General features: G+C 49.9%; 1 protein-coding gene across 4 annotated transcripts in view; it reads right to left on the reverse strand.

Moving 5' to 3' along the window:
- Nucleotides 1-26,200, reverse strand: part of CEP170B (centrosomal protein 170B) — an 86,036-nt gene that overhangs the window by 51,101 nt on the left and 8,735 nt on the right. For all 4 annotated transcript variants that reach the window (XM_038766952.1, XM_038766871.1, XM_038766796.1 and 1 more), the window contains exons 2-3: nt 14,555-14,675; nt 91-180 (exon numbers count right to left, since the gene is read on the reverse strand). In XM_038766952.1, coding sequence (XP_038622880.1) covers nt 91-180; nt 14,555-14,659 — 195 coding nt within the window. In that variant the 5' untranslated portion in view covers nt 14,660-14,675. The remainder of the gene's footprint in view (nt 1-90; nt 181-14,554; nt 14,676-26,200) is intronic.

Raw genomic sequence — 26,200 nt, forward strand, 5'->3', positions numbered from 1 at the left:
AGGACCAAAACCCATCAGGAGATCCCAATCCCGTCCGGGATCCGGTACCCCTTCCAGCCGCGCCCACCCGTTTCATCTGCCACTACTCACCCCGTTCAGGCTGCCGAGGTCCTTCACCCAGTGCTCATCCTTATCCCGGTCATAGTTGATCACCGCGTGCTGCTTGTCCACACTGCGGGACTGAGAACACAAGCAGAGGCTCTTAGAGGCCAGGCCCATCCCCAGACAAAAATCCTGTCTTCCCGTCGCAGGGCTCGGAAGGAAAATGAGGCGGTGGGTGGGGGGGACTTGGAAATAATAATAATAATAATGATGGTACTTGTTAAGCGCTTACTATGTGCAAAGCACTGTTCTAAGCACTGGGGAGAAACAAGGAGATCAGGTTGTCTCACGTGGGGCTAACAATCTTAATCCCCATTTTACAGATGAGGGAACTGAGGCACAGAGAAGTTAAGTGACTCGCCCAAAGTCACACAGCTGATAATTGGGGGAGCCGGGATTTGAACCCATGACCTCTGACTCCAAAGCCTGTGCTCTTTCCACTGAGCCACGCAACCTCCCTATCCTCACAGCCCTCCCCAAATAAATCCCCCAAGAGGAAACTAAATTTGTAATTCATTCATTCAATCATATTTATTGAGTGCTTACTGTGTGCAGAGCACTGTACTAAGCGCTTGGGGAAGTTGGAGACATATAGAGATGGTCCCTACCCAACAACGGGAAAACAGTCTAGAAGGGGGAGACAGACATCAAAACATGTGGACAGGTGTCAAGTCATCAGAATAAATACAAGTAAAGCTAGATGCACATCATTAACAAAATAAATAGAATAGTAAATATGTACAAGTAAAATTGAGTAATAAATCTGTACAAACATATATACAGGTGTTGTGAGGAGGGGAAGGAGGTAGGGCGGGGGGATGGGGAGGGGGAGAGGAAAAAGGGGGCTCAGTCTGGGAAGGCCTCCTGGAGGAAGTGAGCTCTCAGTAGGGCTTTGAAGGGAGGAAGAGAGCCAGCTCGGCGGATGTGCAGAGGGAGGGCATTCCAGGCCAGGGGGAGGATGTGGGCCTGGGGTAGACGGCGGGACAGGCGAGAATGAGGCACGGTGAGGAGGTTACCGGCAGAGGAGCACAGGGTGCGGGCTGGGCTGGAGAAGGAGAGAAGGGAGGTGAGGTAGGAGGGGGCGAGGTGACGGACAGCCTTGAAACAGAGAGTGAGGAGTTTTTGCCTGATGCGTAGGTTGACTGGTAGCCACTGGAGATTTTTGAGGCGGGGAGTAACATGTCCAGAGCGTTTCTGCACAAAGATGATCTGGGCAGCAGCGTGAAGTATAGGCTGAAGTGGGGAGAGACAGAAGGATGGGAGATCAGAGAGGAGGCTGATGCAGTAATCCAGTCGGGATAGGATGGGAGATTGAATCAGCAAGGTAGTGGTTTGGATGGACAGGAAAGGGCAGATCTTGGCGATGTTGCAGAGGTGAGACCGGCAGGTTTTGGTGAAAGATTGGATGTGAGGGGTGAACGAGAGAGCGGGGTCGAGGATGACACCAAGTTTGCGGGCTAGTGAGACGCGAAGGATGGTAGTGCCGCCTACAGTGGTGGGAGAGTCAGAGAGAGGACAGGGTTTGAGAGGGAAGATAAGCAGTTCAGTCTTGGACATATTGAGTTTTAGGTGGCGGGCAGACATCCAGATGGAGATGTCCTGAAGGCAGGAGGAGACCCGAGCCTGAAGGGAGGGAGAGAGAGCAGGGGCGGAGATGTAGATTTGGGTATCATCAGCATAGAGATGATAGTTGAAGCTGTGGGAGCGAATGAGGTCACCAAGGGAGTGAGTGTAGATAGAGAACAGAAGGGGACCAAGAACTGACCCTTGAGGAACCCCTACAGTATGGGGATGGGAGGGGGAGGAGGAGCCCGCAAAGGAGAATGAGAATCAACGGCCGGAGAGATAAGAGGAGAACGAGGAGAGGACAGAGTCTGTGAAGCCAAGGTTGGATAGTGTGTTGAGTAGAAGGGGGTGGTCCACAGTGTCAAAAGCAGCTGAGAGGTCAAGGAGGATTAGGATAGAGTAGGAGCCATTGGATTTGGCAAGAAGGAGGTCGTTGGTGAACTCTGAGAGAGCAGTTTCCGTGGAATGTAGGGGACAGAAGCCAGATTGGAGGGGGTCGAGGAGAGAGTTGGCATTGAGGAATTCGAGGCAGCGTATGTACACGACTCGTTCAAGGATTTTGGAAAGGAATGGTAGGAAGGAGATGGGGCGATAACTAGAAGGGGAAGTGGGGTCAAGAGAGGGGTTTTTTTTAGGATGGGGGAGACGTGGGCATGTTTGAAGGCAGAGGGGAAGGAACCAGTGGAGAGTGAGTGGTTGAAGATGGAAGTTAAGGAGGGGATGAGAGAAGGGGTGAGAGATTTCATCAGATGAAAGGGAATGGGGTCAGAAGCACAGGTGGCTGGAGTAGCACTTGAGAGGAGGGAGGAGATCTCATCTGAAGATACTGCTGGGAAGGATGGGAGAGTAGTGGAGAGGGTTGAGAGCAGGGGGGTTGGAGAAGGGGGAGGAGTGACTTTGGGGAGCTCAGACCTGATAGAGTTAATTTTACTAATGAAGTGGGAAGCTAGATCGTTGTGGGTGAGGGATGGAGAAGGGGGAGGAACAGGGGGCCTGAGAAGGGAGTTAAATGTATGGAAGAGCGGATGAGGGGCATGGGTGTCAATAAGGGAGGAGAAATAGTTTTATCTGGCAGAGGAGAGGGCAGAGTTACGGCAGGAAAGGATAAACTTGAAGTGAACAAGGTTGGCTTGGTGTTTAGACTTTCACCAGCAGCGTTCAGCAGCTCGAGCATAAGAGCGAAGGAGGCGGACAGTGGCAGTGATCCAGAGCTGTGGGTTAGTGGTACGAGAGTGGTGAAGGGAAAGGGGAGCGAGCGAGTCGAGCTGAGAAGAGAGGGCAGAGTTGAGAGCAGAAATCTGATCATTGAGATTGGGTAGAGAGGAAAGGGAGGTGAGGTGGGGTGTGAGGCGCTCAGAAAGATGGTTGGGGTAGAGAGAGTGGAGGTCTCTGTGAGGTAGTAATATAGATTTACTGGGGAGAGGAGTGTGAGTGAGGAGGCATGTGATGAGGTTATGATCAGAGAGAGGGATTTCAGAGTTAGTGAGGGTGGACACAGTGCAGCAATAGGATATGATGAGGTAGAGGGTGTGACCAAGTTGGTTAGTGGGTGAGGTGGGGTGGAGCAAGAGGTTGGCAGCATCAAGGAGAGATAAAAGGTGGGCGGCAGAGGAGTCACCATGTGGATGTTGAAATCTCTGAGGATCAGAGTGGGCATGGAAAAGGAGAGAAGGAAAGGTGAGAAAGGAGTCAAAATCGTTAAAGAAGTTGGAGATGGGGCCGGGGGGGCGGTAGATGATGGCTACAAGAATCTGGAGGGGGGGTAGACGCGAATAATGTGGGCTTCAAAGGAGGGGAAGGAAAGGGAAGGGAAGTAATTCTGCCCCACCCCCTGCCATCCCATCCCCCTTCACTCCTAGCCCTAACGCCCAGTCTCTCTGGACTATAAGCTCCTAATGGACAGGGAACATGCTTACCAACTCTATTTACTCTCCCAAACTCTTAGTACAGTGCTCAGTAACTACTGACGGATTGTTCCAAAGCAGCTGAGGAATCCCAGAATAGCCCAATGAGAGGCTGAAAGATCAGCTAGTCCAGCCCCCTGCCTGCAGGCAAGCCACCTCACAACCTGCTTAGTCGACAGCAGCCGTGGGATCTGTGAGCTTTCTTGCCCAAACTGGTCCTCGGCCTATTAGATTTTGAACGTGAGCGCAAAGCTGGCTTGCCCAGCAGACTACCCAAAGCCAGCCCCATGACCCGCCTGCTGCCCAGCCTGATTTCATTCATTCATCCATTCAATCATATTTACTGAGCACTTCCTGTGTGCAAAGCACTGTACTAAGTGCTTGGGAGAGTACAACATAAGAATGAACAGACACATTCCCTGCCAACAATGAGTTTACAGTCTAGAGGGGGAGACAGGCATTATTATAAATAAGCAAATGAATAAATTACAGTAGTGTTTCTGCTCAACAAAGCCAAGATAAACAGCCGGGCCGTTTGTCCTCTTTAAGGCCCCCAGTTCCGGGTTCAGAAACCTCTCCCCAAACATGGGCTCGGTCTGTTTTACTGTATTCTCCCCAAGTGCTTAGGGCAGAGCTCTGCACACATTAAGCGCTCAATAAGTATGACTGAATGAAGCACTCCCTGCAACCCCTGCCCACCTGGGGTCCCAGGAGAGAAATGCCCTAGGACCACTCTCTGGGGTCGGTAGGAGGGGAATTGGGTCTGGACAGGAAGCCCTACTTACTTGCCCTTGGACCCTGAAATGGGACTGTCTGTGGCCAATCCTAATCTCCCACAGTCGGATCAGCGGCCTAATCTCTCAAAGTCGGACCACCCGTTGGCAATTTTTACCCTTTGGAATCAGCTTTGGACTAAGAAACCGGACACCTCCCTTCCCCCACTGCTACCTGTGCCAACTCTGCCAAGACCGGCTGACGAAACACACACACAGAGACCTGGGCGTCTCCCTCTGTTCTCCACATGGAGGAGGCGACTGAGGATCAGGTTTCAGAAGTCAAGATTTCTCCCAGAGCTTTTCCAGATACCTTCTCCTATGTAACATTCCCAGGATCGGCTCCACAATCCATCCAGCCCAGGACTCCATCTCTGGCAGGGGTATCAAGATGCTTGGTGGAACTGTGTGCTGGCTGCCTGCCCTCCTTAATAACCATAATCAATCGTATTTATTGAGCGCTTACTGTGTGCAGAGCACTGTACTAAGCGCTTAGCACTGTACTAAGCGCTTAGCACTGTCAAGGTCAAGGTCAAGGTCTGGGGTGGACCACCCTCTCCATCCCTGACTCTCCCTCCAGTGACCCAGCATGGACCACTCAACCCCTAGCTCTCCCCTCTCCCTCCCATGACCCAGCATGGACCATTCAACCCCTAGCTCTCCCCTCTCCATCCCTGCCTCTCCCTCCAGTGACCCAGCATGGACCATTAAACCCCTAGCTCTCCCTCCTAAATCCCTGCCTCTCCCTCCAGTGACCCAGCACGGACCATACAACACCCCTAAGTCTCCCCTTTCCATCCCTGACCCCTAGCTTTCGCTCTCCAACACTGACTCTCCCTCCAGTGACCCAGCATGAACCATCCCACACCCTTAATTCTTCCTTGTCCATCCCTGTCACTCTCCAGTGACCCAGCACAGACCATACAACATCCACTAACTCTCCTCCTTCCATCCCTGACCCCTAGCATTCCCTCTCCATTCCTGACTCTCCCTCCACTGACCCAGCATGGGACACCATCCAACCCCTAGCTCTCCCCTCTCCATCCCTGACTCTCCCTCCAGTGACCCAGCATGAACCATCCCACACCCTTAATTCTTCCTTGTCCATCCCTGACTCTCCACTGACTACTCTCCCTCCAGTGACTCACCATGAACCATCCCACACCCCTAACTCTCCCTTCTCTATCCCTGACTCTCCCTCCAGTGGCCCAACACAGACCAGTGGGCCATGGGTTTTTCCAAACTCCTCTCTGACAGCTTCCTGTGGGAACAGAGTCCTAGAGCTCAGCCCCCAGAGTCGGGGAGAAGTGTTCCCTCGTGCTCTGAACCTCCCTGCCTTCTCTCCCCTCCCACATCAACCTAGGCCCCAGATCTAGCTGGCCCCCGACACGCTGCAGACGGCTCCATGGTGCTAATGCAGGGCTCCCCTTCCCCAGCCCCACCCCGGCAGCCATCCAGCCTTCTCTTTCCACAGGAGAACCCACTGCCCAAGCCACCCCTGAACTTCAGGGTGGCAAATCCAAGCTCTGCCAGAGGCAGCCCAGAGGCTAATAATGGCAAAACCCAGGCTGGAGGACGGACCAGAGCCATGCCCTCATGCTGAGATCTCTCCCAGAACACCCTCCCAGTCTCAGAGCAGAGGTCGTGCAACTTGGCCAAACCCAATCCCAGCACAGCCTGTCATATCCAAACTGGGGCCCCTAAAATGGTGACTTGTCGTAATTATTGAGCGCTTACTGAGTACAGTGCTCTGCACACAGTAAGCACTCAATAAATATGATTGATGGATTGTCACCACACGCTAAGCGCACACAGCTCACAGCGGGTAAGTGCATGTAATCATGCCCGCCATACCCACTGGTCTCCCAACTCTGGTTAGACTGAGGGAAGAGAGCTGTCCCCTCGGCTCAAGAAATCTCTCAGTGCTAGGAGTCTTCCCCCAATAGCAGGTCAGCCACAGCTTCATTCTCCCCACCATGATGGACTCAGGTCTTCCCTAGCCTAACTACACTGGAGGTGGCGAGGCCTGGAGGACAGAGCCCCAGGCCGGGAGCTGGGAAACTCAGGTGCCAGTCCCCACTCTGTCTCTGGCCTTCTGTAGCCTTGCGCAAGTCATTTACCTCCTCTGGGCCTCAGTGTTCTCTTCTGTAAAACGGGGATAAGGTACCTACTTTCCCCACTTCTTGGACTTGAAAGCCCCCTGAGGGGCAGAGACTGGGCCCCAGCTAGTTATCTTGGATGAGCTAAACACTGTTCTCAGAACAAAAGGCTTAATAAAGTCCTTAATAAGCCCCAGGGAGCAGCCCCGGCCAACAGGGTCCCTTAAGGGCAGAGGCACAATATCTGCTCGACATGAAAGCAACACTGGGCACCCGTCTGGCTGGAGGCGATGAGATCCCTGAGAAGCGGTGTGGCCTAGTGAAAAGAGCCCTGGCCTGGGAATCAGAGGACTCTAATCTCAGCTCTGCTACTAGCCTGTTGTGTGACCTTGGGCAAGTCACTTCACTTATTATTTATTATGCTACTTGTAAAGTGCTTACTCTGTGTCACGCACAGTTTTAAGCGAGGGGCTAGATACAAGTTAATCAGATTGGAAAACAGTCCCCAACCCACATGGGGCTCACAGTCTAAGTAGGAGGGAGAACAGGTGTTGAATCTCCATTTTACATTTGAGGAAACTGAGGCCCAGAAAAGTTACACGACTTGCCCAGGGTCAAACCACAGGCACCCGGAAGATCCACAGTTAGGACCCAGGTGCTCTGACTCCCAGGCGTGTGCTCTTTCCACTAAGCCATGTTGCTTCCCAGGGACCTTATCTGTGCCTGTTTCCTCTTCTGCAAAATGGGGATCAGACACTACTTCTCCCTCCTAGACTGTGAACCCCGTGCGTACATGACCTGCTTGTCTTGTATCTACCGAAATGCATTGTTCAGTGCTTGGTCCATAGTAAGCGTCTCACAAAATGCCACACATTATTATTATCCCAGGGACAAGCTGGGGTGGGGGAGGGTGTGAGAGCAGAGGAGGAGCTGCTTCAGGAGCGGAATGAGAGGAGACGCTGGAAAGAGGATGAGGCAAGAGATAACCAGGAAAACAAGAAGCCAGGCCTATCTTTGTGCTCAGGGCACCCCACTGCCCCAGGATCGGACACACTACTGGTTTCCGACCAGGGAGAAATCTTAGTGATAATAATGATGACATTTGTTTAGCTCTTACTATGTGTGAAGCACTGTTCTAAGCGCTGAAATCTCCTGCCACCATGGAGACCAAGGCAGGATTAGGGTCCTTTCCTCTTCTCCCACTCCCTTCTGCATCACCCTGACTTGCTCCCTTTATTCATTCCCCCCCCAGCCCCACAGCACTTATGTCCATATATGTGATTGATTTATTTATATTAAGGTCTGCCTCCCCCCTCTAGACTATAAGCTCGCTGTGGGCAGGGAATGTATCTGTTTATTGTTATATTGTACTCTCCCAGAGCTTAGTACAGTGCTCTGCACACAGTAAGTGCTCAATAAATGTGATCAACTGACTGACTGACTCTTAGAAAGGTTCGCACATGAAGGGTTTCTGATCAAATCCCAGGGGTAAGGGACTTTTGCAGATGAATCCCATGACAGCTAGGGAGAGAGAGTACTGATGGTATTCGTTAAGCGTTTACTATGTGCCAAGCACTGGGGGGGAGGGATACAAGGTTGTCCCACATGGGGCTCACAGTCTTAATCCCCACTTTACAGATGAGGGAACTGAGGCCCAGAGAAGTGAAGTGCCTTGCCCAAAGTCACACAGCTGACAAGTGGCGGAGCCGGGATTAGAACCCACGACCTCTGAATCCCAAGCCCGGGCTCTTTCCACTGAGCCACACTGCTTCTCTAATTCCTGCCCTGGGGAAACTTGAGAACGTCTTATATCAATCGGTCAAAAGATGGTATTTATTGCGTGCTTACTGTGTGTAGAACACTGTACTAAGTGCATGGGAGAACACTATACAACAGATTTGGTGGACACATTTCCCTTACACCATCTTGGAATTTCACTTCAAACTCCCGCCGTTATTTTATACAGATGTGAGCTCACTGTGGGCAGGGAATGTGTCCGATGTTATATGTTACTCTTCCAGGCGCTTAGTAGGGTGCTTTGCACACAGAAAGTGCTCAATAAATACGACAATGAATGAATGGGAAGGAAAAGGATAGCTGGTCTTTAGTGGAGAGCGTGGAGAGGTGTGGAAAAGGAAAGAGAGGCTCATTTCGTATGCCCAGGGATGGGCTTTGAACCAATAATAACAACAACAACAATAGTGGCATTTGTTAAGTGCTTATTATGTGCCAGGCACTGTACTAAGCGCTGGGACGGAAACAAGTAAATCAGGTCGGACACAGTCCCTGTCATGCATGGGGCTCACAGTCTTCATCCCCATTTTACAGAAGAGGGAACGGAGGCCCAGAGAAGTGACTTGCCCAAGATCACACAGCAGACAAGTGGCGGAGCCAGGATCAGAACCCAGGTCCTTCTAACACCCAGGCCCGGTCTCTATCCACTGGGCCACACTGCTTCTCTGATTACTACTGGGGACTACTTAGGGCTAGCATCGAGTCACTAACCAGTATCATGTGGCAGGTCAAGTAAACCATTTCCCTGGATTAGAACCCACTAAAAAATGATTCTGGATTATCTGGATTTGCAGGCACATCCAGATTGTGTCTGATCCGGACTGATCTGGAAAAATGATGTTCGGCTGTAGTAAATGCCACGGAATTCCATACTATCCAGAGGCACAGCATTATGGGTCATAAGCAGTGGTACTTAAATTCTTTAGAGGGAGAGGAGGTTGGTTTCTATTGAATAAGCTTTTACTACTAAAGAAATGTTCTCCCTCTGCAAAGCCCTCCTCTAACTTTCTGTGGGCTATTAAGAGGACTATACACACCAGTGCTCAAATACCACCAATTGATTAATATAAATTTATAGCACTGCTGCACTATATCATGCAACATGGATTGTTTCTAGACTAGAATTCATACGTGATAAAACTAGAATTTTGCAAACGGCACTCTGCCGCCGGCTGAAAGCCGAACCAATTTTACACTCATCAGCATCTGTACTTGAGCACTTACAGAGCACTGAACTAAGCACTTGGGAGAGTATGGTATGACAGAGGTGGCAGACAGGTTCCCTGCTCCCAACAAGCTTCCATCTCACCACTAGTGAACCACCAAGACCTTCATTTTAAGCCCTTTGGCAAACCACCATTTTGATATCAAAAGGAAACGATTCACCAAATCATGCTTTTCCTTCTAAATCCACGTGTAAACCCCTCCAAGACTAAAATTCCTTTTCCATCAGAAAGCTGCATGATCAATCAAATTATTTAAGCACTTACTATGTGCAGGGCACTGTACTAAGCGCTTGGGAGAATACGAGAGTTGGTAGACCGTTCCCTACCCACACCAAGCTAGAGGGCGAGGCCGACATTAATGTAAAGAACTTACAATATAGAATTGCGCTTTAAAAGTTTTAATGCTCTCAGGAAAATATTTTAAGAACTAAAACCATATCCCTGGAGCAAATTCTTCACTTTTGCTTTGATTTGCTCAGGACCAATCCATCGTATTTCGTGAGCACTTACTGTGTCAGAGCACTGTACTAAGCGCGTGGGAGAGTACAAAATAACAGAGTTGATAGACATGTTCTCTGCCCACAATGAGTTTACGTTCTAGAGGGGAAGACAAACATTCATATAAATAAATAAATGACGGATATGTACATAAGTGCATTGGGGCTGAAGGAGGGGTGAATAAAGTGAGCAAATCCAAATTAAAGGGTGACGTAGATGGGAGAAGGAGAAATAAATGCAAATAAATTCTAAAATCAAATAAATAGAAATACATAAATTGTAATCTTATTAGCCATACTTTGTTGCACAGATTAAGACTTTATTTGCAGGCTTTTAGTAACGTGAGGCGGCTTAGTGGCATCAAGTTTCTAGTACCACAGGTGCCATGCCACAGCCCGGAAAAGAGGAGGCTGATGGAAACTGGCATAAGAAGTAAGGGGAGAAACACATTTCTTACAGCCTTGGTCCTCCTTGGCCTTAATCCCTTTACTCCTGGGCCTGGAATGGGGGTGGGGGTGTGGAAGGGGGAGAGGGGAAATATTCCTAAGTAACAGGTAAAGGCAGCTGAAGTAAGCAAGCAATCTAATGCTTATGATAACTGGTCTAGCAATGAGCGAAAACTGCTGTTAAATCTGAACGGCCCTCAAACTTAGCTCAAGTCAGGTGGAATTCCCCAACCCACATGCTGATGGATTCCTAAAAAAATATGAAAATTTGCCAGCAGATGTTTGAGCCGAGTCCTGATGAACCAATTTGTAAGAAAGGGACAATTAACAAGTATTCCTGGAAGCATGACTGCGAAGCCTCTTCGACGTCAAAGAGAAACGTACCTTTCCTTCTCTTAGGTAAATGGGAAATTAATTAAAAACGGAACGCATTATATGCTTAGACAGCGGTCAGTAGTGAAACACAAAACACTAGGTAGTGAATTTTCCACCCTAACATTTAGGAATTTCATGTCTGGACTTGGCACTTACATCAAGTGCTTAGTACAATGCTCTGCACACAGGAAGCGCTCAATAAATACGATTGAATGAATATTGAGAAGCAGCGTGGCCCGGAGGCACGCAGGTGTAGACGACCAGGCCCGACGAATCTGGCCGGGAATGGGAGCAGGGAGGTGGGGCCGTAGCTGGGTGGGGCAATGGGATCCCAAGAAGGATTTTTTAGGTTAGGGGAGGCGTGGACATGTTTGGAGGCAGAGGGGAAGGAGCGATCAGAGGGAGCGGCTGATGACAGTGAGCCAGGAGGGAACGAGAGTGGGCGGAAGTGTTTTTCAAAGGTGAGAAAGAATGGGGTTAAAGACATGGGTGCTCAGTACAGTGCCCCCGCACACGGTAGGTGCTCAATCAGTAACACTGATTGGTAGATTTTTGAAAGCAGGTGAGAAATCTCCTCTTGAGAGATGGCAGAGAAAGTGAGCGAGGAGGTGGGAGAGTGTTCGGGAGGCAGAGCTCAAGCGTGACGATAATTTCGATTTTGTCAACAAAGTAGATGGCTAGGTCACCTGGGGGAAGGGTGCGGAGGTGGGGGCACTGGGCATTTCGGGAGGAGGTTTGGAGTAATTGGTGGGGGCAGTGGGGACGGGAGTCACTGGGGGAAAAAAAAAAATCAATAAAGTGGCTGACAGAGGAGGGGGCAAGGCGGGATGAACTTGAAGAGGCCAAACCTGGCCTGGTATGAATCCCCGCTCCTCCACTTGTCAGCTGTGACACTTTGGGCAAGTCACTTCAACTTCTCTGGGCCTCCGTTCCCTCATCTGTAAAATGGGGATGAAGACTGGGAGCCCCACATGGGACAACCTTGATTACCTTGTATTCCCCACAGCACTTAGAACAGTGCTTGGCACACAGTAAGTGCTGAATACCAACATTATTATTATTATTATTATTATTATTATTACAAAGATTTCTGCCAACGGTGCTCTGCAGCGTGAGCACAGGAGAGGAGGGCGTGGACAGTGGAGGGGAGCCAGGACTGCAGGTTGCTGCTGAGAGATGAAGACTGAGGGTCAGGGGAGCGAGCGATTGAGCACATGGATTTATGCAACAGCAGGGAAGATGTTGGGTTGGGAATCGAAATGGGGCATGATGAGCTGGGAGGAATGGAGGGCATGCAGCGCTTAGAACAGTGCTTTGCACATAGTAAGTGCTTAATAAATGCCATTATTATTATTATCCAGAGATGGAAGTCCAGCATGGGGCCATCGGTGTTCTCTCCTTCCTCTCCATCTCAGCTCACACTTTTTTTTTTTAAGGGTAGTTTTTTTTGTTGTTGTTGGGTTTTTTTGTTGTTGCTGTTTTTTGTTTTGGGGTAATGGCCTTTGTTAAGCACTTACTATGTGCCAGGCACTGCATTAAGCATTGGGGTAGATAAAAGCTAATCAGACTGGACACATGGGGCTCACAATCTTAATCCCCATTTTACTGATGAGGTACCTGAGGCACAGAGAAGTGAAGTGACTTGCCAAGGTCACACAGCAAACAAGTGATGGAGTTGGGATTAGAACCCAGGTCCTTCCTACTCCTAGGCCCAAGCTCTATCCACTAGGTCTCGCTGCTTCTTTTTTCCCCACACTCCTCATTCTTCCCAAACTAACATTCTTCCTTTTCCTTGCTCTTGATTCCCTCACCTCTCATCCCTCCCTCTTGCGGGGAACTCCTTCCCCCTCCCCATCAACTATAACAGATTACAACCCTCTTCGGCATCAAAGCCTTCCTGAAATCCCACCTCCTCTGGAAAGCTTTCCCCGATTCAACTCCACCACTCCACATCAGCCCAGGGGTTATTGGGAAGGGTTTGGGGACAGGTCCCCGGTCCCAAGCAGGCTGCCTGTCCACGCAACCACCCTAATAATAATAAAATATTAAGTGCCAAGTGCACACAATTAGATCAGAAACGATTCCTGTCCCACAGTCTCGGGTGCAAGGAGAACAGGTATTGAATCCCTACTTTAAAGATAGGAAACTGAGGCCCAGAGAAGTTAAGTCGATTCCCCAACGTCGGGGAAGTGCCAGAACCGGGATTAGAACCCAGGTTCCCTGACTTTCAAGCTAAAGCTCTTTTCACTAGCCACTTCCTTCTCCCATGGGAAAAATCGGGGGTCAGAGAAAGGTCCGGCTGCTTTTCTCTTTCAGTTTCAGGAAAGGCTCTCACCCAGATGTGATCTGGGCCTTGAGTCAGAAGGTGGTGTTTTGGCCGACCGGCAAGGTGGAACAGACCGCTCCTCCGTAGCGTGGAGGACCACATCGCGTTCCTTCTCCAGCCAACCATCATCCTATTAATGGCACACAGGGTCACGTATTGTTCTTTCCCCAGCCAACTGAGGAGGCAGCCTGGCTTAGCGGATAGAGCACTCTATCAAGCACTGTACCTATCATGACTCTACCAAGGCTCTCCAGCAACGTCCCAAAGCGACCCCGAATGTGGCCCCCAAATTCTGCCACCTGGGCAGCACACTCTCCAAGGCACTGACAGACAGAACGAAGGAGGCCAGGATGCCCCTGAGCCTGGCAGAGCTTGGTGACAGTGGGCCTCAGAAGCCCCCCATGAAAGACTTTCTGGCTTCCCCTTGTGTGCGGAAGTCCTGGACCCACCCCGGCTACGATGGCCCCCTGTGAGGGTCGCTCCCTGCCAAACCAGTCGGTGCCAGCCCAATTTAAGACAGCATGGACAGAAACTAGGTAGGCAAGGGAGGTGGAAGCCTTGAAGGACTGCCATCTAGAGACCCTTCTCCTCACCCTCCCTCTCACAATCCCATGGGAAAAATTCAAGCACACCCTGAGACACGCCCACAGCCTCCCGTTCCCTAGGAACCACCTTCTCTGCCAGCGGACCCCTGGAAGAAACACAGCGGGGGGTTAACACTTGGGGCTGGATGCACGAGATGAGGTCTGATAAAAATCCAGAGGAAGGACAGAAATCTGCCCACACACACACGCCTGCCACAAGCACCGCAACCCCAGCGACAGCCGGTCAAACTGTCGGCCTCACCCCCTTCTGTTTGACCAGAGGGTCATCCAGTCCATCCCCCTGCCACCTGAAAGGGTGGTTCCTAATCCAACTGGGAAGCCAGGTTGCTGCTCTCTCAACCTCTCACAGTCCACCCCTGGCTTAAGGTGCTGCATTAGATGAAGCCAATCCAGGTGAGGTCAATGGTCAGCTGCCCTGAAAAATCACCGTCTGCTCAGCAAGGGGGTTCCGGGGCAGCCCGAGGCAAAGACGGTCTTTAGGGGGCCGCTGGGGATAGGGGTAGACAAAGCGAACAGGGTTATGTTCACTTTGTCCCCACTCACTTCTGGGGGGCAACTAGCCCTATAGGCTGACACACATTTTCTGTTTATTGGCAATGACGCAGGACAGAGTATGGGATGGAGATGGGGAGAAGGAGAGAAAGTGGGGAAATGAAGGCGAAGAGGAAGGGAGCAGAGAATGGGGAGGTGGGGAAGAGGAAAGAGATGGGGGAGAGAGATGAAAAGTGAGGGGGGAAAGTGAGAGCGAAAGCGAGCATCAACAACTTGGGTGGACCTAGGGATGATGCTGGCGTTTACCCTGAAACAGGTAAAGCCAAGGTGGGGCGGGGTGCGGCCTACCTGCAGCATGAGTTCACAGTCATCTCGGCCCACGAAGATCATCTCCCGGGGGAGCCGGTGTCGGGTCCCGCTGCTGCTCACCAGGAACCACGAGGTCACACTCATCTTGCCGTTGTGCGTCCTGCGGAGGAGACCAAGGACACGACCCCTGGTCAGCCAGCAACACCATCTCAGGACCACCAGAACAGGCGTTCCCTGCATCCCCGGGTCCCTTCCCACCAGGGCCCACGTGGGATCATGGGACCAGGCCATCAGTGGCTAAAGAAGCAGTGTGGCTCAGTGGAAAGAGCATGGGCTTTGGAGTCAGTGGTCATGGGTTCAAATCCTGGCTCCGCCAATTGTCAGCTGTGCGATTTTGGGCAGGTCCCTTAGCTTCTCTGAGCCTTAGTTACCTCATCTGTAAAATGGGGATTGACTGTGAGCCCTCCGTGGGACAACCTGATCACTCTGTTGCCTCCCCAGTGCTTAGAACAGTGCTTTGCACATAGAAAGTGCTTAATAAATGCCATCATTATTATTATTATCCCTGGACCATCAGAGAGGCCACTTCCTGCATCCCCAGGTCCTTCCCGGCCGGAAGCCCATACGGAAGAGGAGAAGAGAGATGAGCTAGGGGGTGGGCGGTGGGGAACGGCCCTAGCAGCTGAGAAGCAGCATGGCTCAGTGGAAAGAGCACGGGCTTTGGAGTCAGAGGTCATGGGTTCAAATCCCGGCTCTGCCAATTGTCAGCTGTGTGACTTTGGGCAAGTCCCTTAACTTCTCTGTGCCTCAGTTCCCTCATCTGTAAAATGGGGATTAAGACTGTGAGCCCCATGTGGGACAACCTGATCACCTTGTAACCGCCCCAGTGCTTAGAACAGTGCTTTGCACATAGTAAGCGCTTAATAAATGCCATTATTATTATTATTATTATTATCATTATTATTATTAAAACAATCCTGCTTAGATCCCCAAAACTCCCACTTGGGTTACCTGGACCTTCTCAGAGAAGCCTGGCAGAATTTGAGGGGATTTCCACCCAGAGATAAATCCGTCCCGCCCCCCAGCCATGCCCTCCCACTCCTAAAAAGGTATCTCCTCCAGGTGGCCTTCCCTGATTAATCCCCCCCTTTGTGGGCATTAATTAATAATAATCGTGGCTTTTGTAAAGCATTTACTACGTGCCAACCACTGGGCAATGGGCTAGGATAGAGACAAGATAATCCCAGTGATGACATCCTAGCAGTGGCCCAGCAATTATTAACTGATCTGTTGATTGACTGATTGGCTAATGTCAGTGATCTCGTACTTTACTGAATATTTGTCAGATGATATCTTCTGCCTCCTTAAGAACAGGGAGGGTGTTTTCGATCCCTTTACTGCTTCACAGGCCCCTGGCACAGAGAAGAGGTTCAATGAAGGCTCATGATACTTGACTGACAAACCAAATGTCAATCAATCAATGGCAATTTCTCTGTGCAGCGCACTGTACTAAGCACTGGGGAGAGTGCAATATAACAGAGTTGGTAGACATGATCCCTGCCCACAAGCAGCATGGCCTAGTGGATAGAGCACTTTCCACTGACTGGGAGTCAGAAGGAGCTGGGTTCACTCATTCAATCGTATTTATTGAGTGCTTACTGTGTGCAGAGCACTGTACTAAGCACTTGGAAAGCACAATTTGGCAACAAAGAGACAATTCCGACCCAACAATGGGTTCACAGTCTAGAAGGGGGGAGACAGACAATAGAACGAAACAAGTAGACAGGCATCGATAGCATGAATATAAATAAATAGGATTATAGATATATACACATTAATTATAATAATGATGGTATTTGTTAAGTGCTTACTATGTGCAAAGCACTGTTCTAAGCACTGGGGGGGGATACAGGGTGATCAGGTTGTCCCACATGGGGCTCACAGTCTTCATCCCCATTTTCCAGATGAGGGAACTGAGGCCCAGAGAAGTGAAGTGACTTGCCCAAAGTCACACAGCTGACAATTGGCAGAGCTGGGATTTGACCCCATGACCTCTGACTCCAAAGCCCGGGCTCTTTCCACTGAGCCACGCTGCTTTATTAATAAAATAAATAGAATAAAAACCATGGATGTATATACACAAGCCAGCTTCCCACTTCCTCACTGGATTTGGGGGCTGGGGGCATGACCTCTGACTCCAAAGCCCGGGCTCTTTCCACTGAGCCACGCTCCTTTATTAATAAAATACACAGAATAAAAACCATGTACATATATACACAAATCAGCTTCCCGCTTCCTCGCTGGATTTGGGGGCTGGGGGCATGATCTCTGACTCCAAAGCCCAGGCTCTTTCCTCTGAGCCACGCTGCTTTATTAATAAAATAAATAGAATAAAAACCATGGACATATATACACAAACCAGCTTCCCGCTTCCTCACTGGATTTGGGGGCTGGGGGCATGACCTCTGACTCCAAAGCCCGGGCTCTTTCCACTGAGCCACGCTCCTTTATTAATAAAATAAATAGAATAAAAACCATGGACGTATATACACAAACCAGCTTCCCGCTTCCTCGCTGGATTTGGGGGCTGGGGGCATGACCTCTGACTCCAAAGCCCGGGCTCTTTCCACTGAGCCACGCTCCTTTATCAATAAAATTAACAGAATAAAAACCATGGAAATATATACACAAATCAGCTTCCCGCTTCCTCGCTGGATTTGGGGGCTGGGGGCATGACCTCTGACTCCAAAGCCCGGGCTCTTTCCACTGAGCCACGCTGCTTTATTAATGAAGTAAATAGAATAAAAACCATGGACATATATACACAAATCAGCTTCCCGCTTCCTTGCTGGATTTGGGGGCTGGGGGCATGACCTCTGACTCCAAAGCCCGGGCTCTTTCCACTGAGCCACACTGCTTTATTAATAAATAGAATAAAAACCATGGACATATATACACAAACCAGCTTCCCGCTTCCTCGCTGGATTTGGGGGCTGGGGGCATGACCTCTGACTCCAAAGCCCGGGCTCTTTCCACTGAGCCACACTGCTTTATTAATAAATAGAATAAAAACCATGGACATATATACACAAACCAGCTTCCCGCTTCCTCGCTGGATTTGGGGGCTGGGGGCATGACCTCTGACTCCAAAGCCCGGGCTCTTTCCACTGAGCCACACTGCTTTATTAATAAATAGAATAAAAACCATGGACATATATACACAAATCAGCTTCCCGCTTCCTTGCTGGATTTGGGGGCTGGGGGAATGACCTCTGACTCCAAAGCCCGGGCTCTTGCCACTGAGCCACACTGCTTTATTAATAAATAGAATAAAAACCATGGACATATATACACAAACCAGCTTCCCGCTTCCTCGCTGGATTTGGGGGCTGGGGGAATGACCTCTGACTCCAAAGCCCGGGCTCTTGCCACTGAGCCACACTGCTTTATTAATAAATAGAATAAAAACCATGGACATATATACACAAACCAGCTTCCCGCTTCCTCGCTGGATTTGGGGGCTGGGGGAATGACCTCTGACTCCAAAGCCCGGGCTCTTTCCACTGAGCCACGCTGCTTTATTAATAAAATAAATAGAATAAAAACCATGGACATATATACACACAAATCAGCTTCCCGCTTCCTCGCTGGATTTGGGGGCTGGGGGAATGACCTCTGACTCCAAAGCCCGGGCTCTTTCCACTGAGCCACGCTGCTTTATTAATAAAATAAATAGAATAAAAACCATGGACATATATACACACAAATCAGCTTCCCGCTTCCTCGCTGGATTTGGGGTCTGGGGGCATGTGCCTCCTCTGGCTCCAATACCCCGTGACCCCGCGTCAGCCAGCCCAGCCCGAAGGGGACTCAACGGGGGCTGGGGTTCCCCGGCCGCTGCGGCGAGACCCCCACGGGGCCACCCAGTCGCGACACGGGCCCTTCTCGCGGCCGGCGGAAGCCTGGTTGAGGGGTGGCATGGCGACTGGGTGGTTCTGTGGGGTTGGCACCTCAGCGGCTGGAGAACTCCGGCCCCCGTCCAGGCCATAACCACCTGGGTTGCTCCTCTTCATGGGGCTCCCCCCTCTTCCACCCCCATCCCCTCCCCTTCTAGTCCTCCTGCAGGCAGAGGGCAAGAGGTGGGGCTGCCACCTGGGCTTCACCACTGGTTCTCCGAGGAATGGGGCAGCCTATCCTGCCCAACTTGTACTTCCCAAGCGCTTACTACAGTGCTCTGCATCATCATCAATCGTATTTATTGAGCGCTTACTGTGTGCAGAGCACTGTACTAAGCGCTTGGGAAGTACAAATTGGCAACATATAGAGACAGTCCCTACCCAACAGTGGGCTCACAGTCTAAAAGGGGGAGACAGAGAACAAAACCAAACATACTAACAGAATAAAATAAATAGAATAGATATGTACAAGTAAAATAGAGTAATAAATTCATTCATTCAATCGTATTTATTGAGCGCTTACTGTGTGCAGAGCACTGTACTAAGCACTTGGGAAGTACAAGTTGGCAACATATAGAGACGGTCCCTACCCAATAAATATGTACAAACATATATACATATATACAGGTGCTGTGGGGAAGGGAAGGAGGTAAGACGGGGGGGATGGAGAGGGGGACGAGGGGGAGAGGAAGGAAGGGGCTCAGTCTGGGAAGGCCTCCTGGAGGAGGTGAGCTCTCAGTAGGGCCTTGAAGGGAGGAAGAGAGCTAGCTTGGAGGATGGGCAGAGGAAGGGCATTCCAGGCCAGGGGGATGACGTGGGCCGGGGGTCGATAAATACGATTGAATGAATGAATGAATGCCCAAGAAGAGGAGGGGAGAAGACAGTGACTTTGAGCTCTCCGTGCCAACTCCTTGAAGAGTTCTTTGGCCTAAGGTGTATACCTGTATATACGTTTGTACATATTTATTACTCTATTTATTTATTTTACTTGTACCTATCTATTCTATTTATTTTATTTTGTTAGTATGTTTGGTTTTGTTCTCTGTCTCCCCCTTTTAGACCGTGAGCCCACTGTTGGGTAGGGACTGTCTCTATATGTTGCCAACTTGTACTTCCCAAGTGCTTTGTACAGTGCTCTGCACACAGTAAGCGCTCAATAAATACGATTGATTGATTGATTAAGGTGACGATACAGTCCGATTTGGTAGTTGGGAGTTTCCTTCCATGTGGCATTTTCTAATGTAGAGTCAGACCGCTGTCTGGTGCTCTGTTGTGCTCTTTTCACTTCTGTTAGCATTCATTCATTCAATCATATTTATTGAGCGCTTACTGTGTGCAGAGCACTGTACTAAGCGCTTGGGAGGTACAAGTTGGCAACATCTAGAGACAGCCCCTACCCAACAACGGGCTCACTGTCTAGAAGGGGGAGACAGACAACAAAACATGTGCACAGGTGTCAGTCTGGTATGAATAAAAATTTCTACTTGCTTATGTAGCCAAGGGAATTACTATGTCCTGGACAAGAAATGTGCCTCCCATTAGGGAATCGGTCTACCAACTCTGTTGTGCTCTCCCAAGTGTTTAGTACAGTGCTCTGCACACAGAACATGAGTCTGGGAATCGGAAGGACCTGGGTTCCAATTCCGGCTCAAACCCTTGCCTGCCGTGGGACCTTGGACAAGTAATTTCACCACTCTGGGCCTCAGCCACCTCATCTGCAAAATGGGGACTAAGATTGCGAGCTCCACATGGGATAGGGACTATGTCTACTCAGATTAGCTTGAGTATTATGAGAAGCAACGTGGTTTAGTGGAAAGAGCACAGGCTTGGGAGTCAAAGGTCATGAGTTCTAATCCTGATTCCGCCACTTATCAGCTGTGTGACTTTGGGCAAGTCACTTAACTTCTCTGTGCCTCAGTTAACTCATCTGTAAAATGGGAATCAAGACTGTGAGCCCCAGGTGGGACAACCCGATAACCTTAGAACAGTGCTTAGAACATTGCTTGGCACATAGTAAGCGCTTAACAAATGCCAACATTATTATTATCTTGGATCTATCCCAGTGCTGAGTACAGTGCCCAGCACATAGTAGGTGCCTAGCAAATACCAAAAAAAGGTCAATAAATATCATTGATTAATTGAAAGGCAGTGCCCTACAGAAAATGATCTTTTTCACCAACACATTTCTATAAAAAAGAAAGCCTTCCAGGAACGACATAATTAGGCTATCAACCCGAGTTCTAATCCCAGCTCTGCCACTTGTCTGCTGTGTGACCTTGGGCAAGTCACTTCACTCCTCAGGGCCTGTTACCTCATCTGTAAAATGGGGATTCAGACTGTGAGCCCCATGTGGAACAGACACTGTGTCCAACCCGACTGACTTGTTTCCATCCCAGCGCTCAGTACAGTGCCCGGCACATAGTAAGCACTAACAAAAACCATTTATTATTAATATTATCATTATTAACAATGGCCTAATGGATAGAGGCCGGACCTGAGAGACAGAAGGACCTGGGTTCTAATCCGGATTCCGCCTCGTGTCTGGTGTGTGACCTTGGACACTTCTCTAGGCCTCAGTGACCTCATCTGTAAAATGGGAATTAAGAGTGTGAGCCCCATGAGGGACAGAGGGTCAACTCAATATGTCCAAGACTGAACTCCTTATCTTCCTTCCTAAACCCTACCCTCTCCTTGACTTTCCCATCACTGTAGACGGCACTACCATCCTTCCCATCTCACAAGCCCACAACCTTGGTGTCATTCTCTACTCCACTCTCTCGTTCACCCCACACATCCAATCCATCAACTCCACACATCCGCCAAGCTAGCTCTCTTCCTCCCTTCAAAACCCTCCTGAGAGCTCACCTCCTCCAGGAGGCCTTCCCAGACTGAGCCCTCCTTTTTCCTCTCCTCCTCCCTACCTCCTTCCCCTCCCCACAGCACTTGTATATATTTGTACAGATTACTCTAGTTTTTTTTACTTGTACATATTTACTATTCTAATTATTTTGTTAATGATGTGCATATAGCTTTAATTCTATTTGTTCTGACGATTTTGACATCTGTCTACATGTTTTGTTGTCTGTCTCCCCCTTCTAGACCGTGAGCCCGTTGTTGGGTAGGGACCGTCTCTATACGCTGCCAACTTGTACTTTCCAAGCGCTTAGTATAGTGCTCTGCACACAGTAAGCGCTCAATAAATACAATTGAATGAATGAATGAACAAGCTCACAGTCTAGAGGACATGTCTGGTCTGACCCCCCAAATCCAAGACTGTCTCTAATTCACCACCTCCTTCCAGGGAGAGGATCCAATGTTGCCCCTCTGCTTGGTCACTCTGGGGTGACTCCAGGAGCTACAACATCGACGGGGTCCAGATTCCGGGGCCGATGCAGGGTGATTGGGGCAAACGCCTTACCTGTGGGCATGCAGTCAGAGCCCTACCTGCAGACTAACTGCACTTGGGCCTCCGCACCTACCAGCTGGTAAGTGTGGGTAGAAGGGGAGAGAGCGGGAAAGGGAGAAAAGGGGGAGACGGGGGGCAGAGGGGTAAAAGTCACCAGGAGGTCAGTTGTGCTGCAAAGGCCTGAGCATTCGAAGATTAAGCTCAGGTTTTTCTACTTCATTTGAAAACCTCACACTGATCGAATCAGACTGCAAGTCCTCTAGACTGTAAGCTGCTTGTGGGCAGGGAAGTATCTACAGACTGCTGTATTGTATATTGTACTGTATAGAGAATATGTTGTGTAGAGAAGCAGCTTGGCTCAGTGGAAAGAGCCCCGGCTTGGGAGTCAGAGGTCATGGGTTCTAATCCCAGCTCTGCCACTTGTCAGCTGTGTGACGTTGGGCAAGTCACTTCACTTCTCTGGGCCTCGGTTACCTCATCTGGAAAATGGGGATTAAGACTGTGAGCCCCATGTGGGACAACCTGATTACCTTGTATCCCCTCCAGCGCTTAGAACAGTGCTTGGCACATAGACTCACTAGACTGTGAGCCCACTGTTGGGTAGGGACCGTCTCTAATATGCTGCCAACTTGTACTTCCAAAGCACTTAGTACAGTGCTCTGCACACAGTAAGCGCTCAATAAATACGATTGAATGAATGAACGAATAGTAAGCGCTGAACAAATGCCATCATTATTATTATTGTACTCTCCCAAGTACTTAGTACAGCGCTCTGCACATAGCAAACACTCAAGAAATACCACTGATTGATTGTTCATTCAGTAAAGCCAAGACTGCTGAAAGGCCTCCTCGGTGGCCTCCCTGATTCCAGCCTCTTCCATCTATCCTCTACCCACTGCCACACGAGTCTTTTTTCTAAAACGTCAATCAGAACCTATCTCTCCCCTACTCAAAACCCTCCAAAAGCTCCATTCCTTCATGCACAAAACAGAAACTCCTGGCCATCAGCTTCAGGTCTCTACTTATCAATGGGCTCTCCTGCTGCTCCATCCCCAGCTCGTGCTCTTTGCTTCTCCCAAGAAAGCTGGGAATGCCACGACTCCCACTCGACTCTGGCCTATCGCACAACCTTTCCACCTTCCTTCGCGTCAGACCACAGTCCGCCCCGGCTCCAGAACTTCCTCAATTCCCACCTCTTCCAGGAGGCAGTCTCGGGATGATCCTCACCTCCCTGGTCATGTCATCCCAACCGCCGTCTTGGCACATAGGTATTTACCTGCTGAGAATTTACTGATTGATTTATCCACTGTCTATTATTTATGCCCATTCTCCTGCTCCTATCGAAGAGATATCTGTCCGTCATCTGACTCCTGTCTCCCCCCATTAGACTGTGAGTTCCCACAGGATTTTTCACTCATCCCACGGGGATTTTTCCTGGCCTTCCCCTTCCACCAGAGACTCATACCAGATTCCTTTGCCCAACATCAAGAGTTGCCGTGGGAGATACGATCCACAGCCGGTTCCTCTGGCAGCTATTGTGCTGCAGGACCGGAGAGGGGAGCGAGGCAAGGGCGGGGCTGTGGGAAGAATTGGTTCAGCCAGAGCCTCAGTGGGCCTCCCCAGCTGGGTGGCATTGGCAAGAGCAGATCCCTGTAGGCACGGTGCCCAGGCATGGTGCCCAAGTCCGGTCCCCATCCCTGGAACGTGTCTCTGTCCCACGGGGGCTCCAGGCCCCAAAGCCGCCCTGTGGGTACCTCTCTCTGGCTTCTCCTCCAAGAGGCCTTCCTTGACTAAGCCCTCCTTTCCTCTTCTTCTGCACTGCCCTGGCTTGCTCCCTTTATTCATCTCCCCTTCCAGGCCCACGGCACTTATGTACATAGCTATAATTTATTTACCTATATTAATGTCTGTCTCCCCCTCCATTCATTCAATCATATTTATTGAGCACTTACTGTGTGCAAAACACTGTACTAAGCTCTTGGGAGAGTAAAGTATGACAATAAAAAGACACATTCCCTGTCCACAGTGAGCTTACAGTCACATATTTGTTAAGTGCTGTTAAGCTTACAGTCTAGAGCGAGGGAGGCAAGCATCAATGAAAATAAATAAAATAGATATTTACATACGTGCTGTGGGGCTGGGAGTGGGGGGAGAGCAAAGGGAGCAAGTCAGGGCAATGCAGAAGGGAGTGGGAGATGAGGAAACATGGAGCTTAATCTGGGAAGGCCTCTTGGAGGAGATGTGCCTTCAATAAAGATTTGCAAGGGGTAGAGTAATTGTCTGTTGGATTTTAGGAGGGAGGGCGTCCTGGGCCAGAGGCAGGACGTGGGCTAGGGGTTGACAGCAAGACAGGTGAGATTGAGGCACAGTGAGGAAGTTGACACTAGAAAGTAAGCTCGTTGAAGGCAGGGAATGTGTACGTTTATTTAATACAATGCTCTGCACACAGTAAGCACTCAATTAATATGAATGGAGCTTGGCCATGACCAGGGGTAGGTCTGAGGTTCTGGGACGTGATGGGAAGGGCCAAGGGTAAGAAACTGGGTGGCCCTGTGGGGTGAGGAACAGGTTTCACACCTGACGCCTCCGCTCAGCCCTGTAACACATGGCAGCGGGCAAGACAAGTGGCCTCCGAGCCCCTTTGGGCAACTTCCCGTTTGCCATCCACCCGCTCTTTCCCTTTGGCATTCAACAGGGCCTGATCTGCTTCCGAATCACACGGTTCCAGGGGGACCGAGACTGCTGTGAGCAAAGACGGGAATCTCAGAAACCTCTACCCTCACCCGGCCGGGGGTAGAGAGTGCTACGGTACCTTGGAACCACTGTCCCAGCAGAGTTACAGAGCGAGGTGGGGCTGGGCCTGGCCTTGGGTGCTCTATGTGGGATCAGCATCACCGGTCAGAGCAGAAATGGAGAGGAACACCACATGAAAATCATCTCCCTCCCACGATTCCTCTCCAAACTCCTTGAACGAGTTGTACACACCCGCTGTCTCAAATTCCTCTCCTGGACCCCTTCCGATCTGGCTTCCGACCCCTTCACTCCACAGAAACAGCCCTCTCGAAGGTCACCAATGATCTACTTCTTGACAAATCCAATGGCCGCTACTCCATCCTAATCCTTTGACACTGTGGACCACCCACTTCTCCTGGAAACGTTATCCAACCTTGGCTTCGCTGACTCTCCGCTCCTGGTTCTCCTCTTATCTAACTGGCCATTCATTCTCAGTCTCCTTCGTGGGTTCGTCCTCTGCCTCCCACCCCTCTCCCCCCTCCCCATCTCCCCGCCTTACCTCCTTCCCCTCCCCACAGCACCTGTATATATGTATATATGTTTGTACATATTTATTACTCTATTTTACTTGTACATATTTATTCTATTTGTTTTGTTAATATGTTTTGTTGTCTGTCTCCCCCTTCTAGACTGTGAGCCCACTGTTGGCTAGGGACCGTCTCTATATGTTGCCAACTTGTAATTCCCAAGCGCTTAGTACAGTGCTCTGCACACAGTAAGCGCTCAATAAATACGATTGAATGAATGAATGAATGAAATGTGGGGGTCCCTCAAGGTTCAGTTCTGGGCCCCCTTCTATTCTCCATCTACACCCACTCCTTTGGAGAACTCATTTGTTCCCATGGCTTCAACTACCTCTTCTGTGCAGATGACACCCAAATCTACAATTCCAGCCCTGATCTCTCTCCCTCCCTCCAGTCTCGCATCTCCTCCTGCCTTCAAGACATCCCTACTTGGATGCCCTCCCATCACCTCAAACTTAACATGTCCAAAACAGAGCTCCTTATAGTCCCGCCAAACCCTGTCCTCCCCCTGACTTTCCCATCACTGAAGACCACCATCATCATCATTCTTCCTGTCTCACAAGCCTGTAATCTTGGCGTTATCCTTGACTCCTCCCTGTCATTCAACCCAAACAGTCAATCTTGTCGGTCCCACCTTCACATCGCTAAATCTGCCCTTTCCTCATTCATTCATATTTATTAAGCGCTTACTGTGTGCACAGCACTGTACTAATCACTTGGGAAGTGCAAGTTGGCAACATATAGAGACGGTCCCTACCCAACAATGGGCTCACAGTCTAGAAGGTGACCGCCACCGACATTAATACAATCATTTATCGTATCCCTCCTGGATTACTGCATCAGCTTCCTTGCTCTCCCCACTCAAGCCCATACTTCACTCCGCTGCCTGGATCATTTTTCTACAAAAACGTTCGGGACATGTCATCCCTCTCCACAAAAAACTCCAGTGGTTGGCCATCCACCTCTGCATCAAAGAAAAACTCCTCAGTATCGGCTTTAATGCTCT

This window comes from Tachyglossus aculeatus, chromosome 1, assembly GCF_015852505.1.
Source record: "Tachyglossus aculeatus isolate mTacAcu1 chromosome 1, mTacAcu1.pri, whole genome shotgun sequence".
In the NCBI taxonomy this organism is placed as follows: domain Eukaryota; kingdom Metazoa; phylum Chordata; class Mammalia; order Monotremata; family Tachyglossidae; genus Tachyglossus; species Tachyglossus aculeatus.